Genomic DNA, 4,595 nt, shown 5'->3' on the forward strand with positions numbered 1-4,595 from the left:
GGGTTTGAACTTCATCCTCAAAACAACGGGAAATTACAGGAATTTTAAAGGAATGACAATCTTTTTGCAAGCTGATCTAAATTTTTGCTAGCAACCATCCTGGGAAGAGTGCTCTATCCAGTATTTCAAGAAACTTGGAAGTAATATTTTTATAGAGGTGACAGGATCATAAAGTTATCATATCCTGATTACATCAATCATTAACAGTCTTCACTGAAATCACTGTACTTGAATTTTTTACTTAAGCAAGACTGGAATGTGATTGGGAGTGCTTCCTATGTGGAAAAAACTATGCTGGCTGGTCACCATAACCGTGTTAAGACCGTTTGCCACTTTACATATTTCACTGGAAATTAAAAAATTAACATTGTTATATTAGTCACTTTATCATGTGTAATCAACTAGATACCCTATTTATGATTATTTATAGTTCTGTCTGGCCAGAAAGCATCTTCCATCTTCTGTGAAATGCTCCTATCAGCTTGGTGGGAGGGCTACCAATGATAAACTTTAGTCCCCTTAGCCCAGGAAGTATGTGACCTAGACTGGATCCTTTACTGTATTCACGACTTTCTGACTCTCCTGACTGATCCCAAAGATAAGCCAATCCACTAGATTTTAAACACTAAAGCTTACAGAAAGGTGCTTTTCCCCCTTAATGTGAATGCTCTAAAGGTCTGATCTTCAAGCAACTGATGGCTAAACTTCATACCTGTGGAGAAGCCCAAGAAAAAGAACAGATCTTGACAGAAAATAGAGACAAGCATTAATGAATGGCAGGGGCAGTACTGCTACATTTTAATACTGTCTAGTCAAGTCTCTGAGACCAGTTTGCACTCCCAAATTTTCTGGATTTAGTTACTTCTTTTCTTTCTTGCTTAAGCTCCTCTGGTTTCTGTCACTTGTAACTGAGAGATAACAAACAACCAATGCTACAGAATAAGGAACAAACTGGCTTTCAGTAGATGATATGAACATCATTATGTACTAGGGTTAAGTATTACTTCTCTCCAACACAGGAAAGCAGCAAGTAGGAAAGAAGTAAGCTGTATTCCTCACTAAGATTTTTACAATCTTTGCAAGGATAAGATATATTATTTATACAATAAGAGATTAGATGCAAAGTCGTAAACATTTTAAACTAGAACTATTAAAACTAGAACAGGGAAGAATTTAAAAAGACAATGAATTAAGAACGAGGAGAACTAGGTGCACTAGGAATACCATTTATTCTTAGTAAGCTACAATTTCTTCATCTTAAAAGTGGGAAAGCTCTACATTATTTCTAAGGTTGCCTAGTGTTGAAATTACTGAATCATTTCAAAGATATAAAAGCATTCACTTTAGTCCATATAAAAGAAAAAAGTATAAAATCATTTTTAACCTAACCTGTATTCTACCTTTTTTTTCCCCTATTTGAGTCTACTCTTAAAACATGAAATTCTCGAGGATTATCATCACAAGCAAATAATCCCCCCAGATAAAAAAAAGTGAACCACAAAAGACATCAATAGAATGAATACCTGCCATAAACTGAATGATCTCTTAAAAGTAGAAATTAAACATTTCTTTCTTGAGACTACTAGAGTGCATTCAATCTTCAGAAAAATTTTAATTTAGTAGTCTCCAATACCATAAAGTATTTTAAACTAGGAATAGATGCGGGAAAACTCAATACACACTTTAGGGAGGGAAGATGTAGGTGGGATAAAAAGAACCCCGAGTTAGAAATCAGGAGACCAAGTTATAAAGAATTTTATTCCCCATATTAATTTCCCTCCAAAGGGCAAGTTTTCTGACTGAAGTTTTCAGATTCAAATGAGTTAGTTTCGTGACATTTTACTCTGATGATCACGGCTTGCCTCAAAAACACCAAAAATCAAATCAAACCAACTACTTCGGGAACTTGTTGAAGGCACACTTCCAAGTTCAGGCCCCACATCAATTCCACACGTGGGCTCATGTGTCCCACAAGTCCATCGATGACACCAAAGATTATCCCTCAAAATGAGATTAAAAACATATCCTTGCATTGCCTTGGCAATAAAAGAGTAACCTTACTTCAAGTAAGTCCTCGCGCCGAATCAGGGGGAAAAAGGACTGAAGTAAGTAGACCAGACCCGGCCCCAGAGTCTCCGGAAGGGAAGAGGAACTCAGGAAGCCGTGGCAGGGGTAGACGGCCCCAAAGCGCGAGACTCCGCCCCGGGGTCCCGAGACGCCCTCAGGAGGCAACAGGGCTACCAGTAGGTGAAGGCTCCGACGGTTGGAGCCTGGGGTCCGCCCCTCGGCGAAGAGCCACAGAGGCCTGTGCGTGTTAGTCACTGACAGACTCACCTCGGCGTCTTCTTTGCATTGTGGGAGCGAGGGGAACTCCAGCTTCACGTCCTCCATGGTCCTGGCCCGCGGGTTTGTGGGTGGGGCCGGGTAGGAGTGGGAGTTACCCGCCGGCCGACCCTCGGGCAGGCAGTGGCGGTGAAAGGAAAGGTAGACCCGAGGACTGACCGGGAGGCAGCGGGCTTACAACGAACACACGCAGACTATAGGGTCCCGACGACTCCGGCGGCGACAGCCGGGAAGAGGGTTGGGCGGCTCGTACCCGGCCGCCATGCTGCTGCCGTCTTCCTCCCCCCCGTGCTTCCGCGCCCCTCAGGCCGCCCAGGCTCTAGCACCAACACGAGCCCTACAACCGTCTCCCCTCCTTCCCCCTCCCCGCCGTCCCCGCGCCGCCCCAGCCAATCCCAGCCTACGCTTGCCTTCGGCCCGCCCCCACTGCGGCCGCCAGGTGTCAGCGCGCCGCCGCCCCGCCCCTTCGCGAGCGCGCAGACGCGGGGGGGCGGGGCCCTGGAGGCGCCCGGGCGGGAGCTCGCTGGGTGTGAAGGAGGTGGGGCTGCCGCAAGAGGGAGAACGGAGGACGGTCCTGGGAAAGGCAGTGGGATAATCTGAAACAACTCTGCCCTTTCCGGATCCAACGCAAATCCCTACTTGGGTGTAAGAATCGGGAAGACATCCTAGTCACCATAAACTGGCATACGAAAGGAAACTATAGTTTTCTCCCCTCTTGAGAATCCTGCGCAATCTGTGGTGAGGTACCAAGAGTAATGAAGAGTTCACCTGAAAATTATGTAATGCTACACAGAGAATAAAATACTATCACTTTTAAGCAAATCGAAACGGTGTACTTTTAACAATACCTGGGACTATGACAACTGGAAAATATCAAGAAAAAATCTTAAATAAGAACAATTCATAGCTCACTAATTTGTACATAATACTGACGGTCTCTTCAATTTTAAGCTTATTACACTTCAACGTATTATTAAACTATAAACTATATGGCTTTGAATATCTTTTTAAAAGGAGTTTGAATCAGTTAATACTATACTGTTAATAAAGTTCAGGTATATAACACTTTCTCTGGGCCTAAGGAGATAATGGTATCTTTTTTGTTTTTAAACAGATGAAGAAAATTAAGATTAGTGTAAGAACCCACACTTAAACGTTCAATATTTGTACACCAAACTTACTCTTTAAAAAACAACCCCCCACCACCACCAAAGTAAAAAAGTGAAAGTCATTCAATAACTGAACTGCAAATTACAATGGAAAGAATAAAAAAGATCACATTGAAATTTGACCTAAACCTGACATCCTATTACTTTTTAGTCATATTTATGAAACACTCTAAATATATAGAGAAATAGAACTGTTTAATAATTTTGAGTATTAAATGGCTAGTTGAGGGCTCCATTTTCTTTACCACTATCTATAAATGGTTCTCTTTTAGTTATAAAAAGGCACACATTACTCTGCTAGCAAGTTTTTTATTTGAAGAATGATTTTATAATTACCTGAGTCATATTCATTTCTTCAGGTTTACTAAACTGAAGACAGTTTCTTTAACTGTACCTTTAATAACACAATCTTAATTGATGCCCAATGGTGATTTCCTATTGTAATTTGTTAAAGCTTTAATTGCCACATAATATGAGAAAGAATTGTGTATAGGTAACAGAACTTTTGTTTTGAACACTTCTGACATCAACACTCCCTACATTAGACACTCTGAGCCTGGTATCCATAGATACCTAGAGTCCATGGGTGAGCTTGGGAAATAATACATCTCGTAAGTTTTAATATATGCAAAACTGTGTGTACATATGTGTAAATTTTTCTGAGAAGAGTGAACAAACCTCTCAAAAGGAAACTATCATCTTACAAAAATCAAGAAAACTAAGTCACATTTAATAGCAAACATTACTTTTAATCATAATCCTAAAAAAAAGGTTATGGATGCGCATGTACTATATAAATCAACTATCATACAGCCTAATCATAGTAGGCAAAAAATAAAGACTTTCTGGAAGGAGGAATATACAGATATAGACTCTCTCTCTCTCACACACACACACACACACATCTATGTTACATATAATACAATGGTCTCGAACACTGAGTGTAGGTAGTGTTTTAAAATTCAAAAATCTATGATCTAAATAAAACTTCATCTTGGTTATTAGTTTATTATAGTTACTAAAGAACCTAATAGACCATAGTAGATGTAGTCTTATAAAAGACAACAATATCTGTAGAAGAAC

The 4,595-nt window shown here is 40.5% G+C and overlaps 1 protein-coding gene across 5 annotated transcripts in view; it reads right to left on the minus strand.

Annotated features, from left to right (window-relative positions):
• Positions 1–2,681, minus strand: part of STYX (serine/threonine/tyrosine interacting protein) — a 47,767-nt gene extending 45,086 nt beyond the window's left edge. For all 5 annotated transcript variants that reach the window (XR_002314511.2, XR_002314513.2, XR_002314510.2 and 2 more), the window contains exon 1: positions 2,335–2,681. Coding sequence is in view for 1 of the 5 variants with exons in the window: in XM_020897346.2 (XP_020753005.1) it covers positions 2,335–2,391 (57 nt within the window). In the remaining 4 variants the exon portion in view is untranslated. The remainder of the gene's footprint in view (positions 1–2,334) is intronic.
• Positions 2,682–4,595: the final 1,914 nt, after the last annotated feature.

This window comes from Odocoileus virginianus, chromosome 6 (genome assembly GCF_023699985.2).
Source record: "Odocoileus virginianus isolate 20LAN1187 ecotype Illinois chromosome 6, Ovbor_1.2, whole genome shotgun sequence".
In the NCBI taxonomy this organism is placed as follows: domain Eukaryota; kingdom Metazoa; phylum Chordata; class Mammalia; order Artiodactyla; family Cervidae; genus Odocoileus; species Odocoileus virginianus.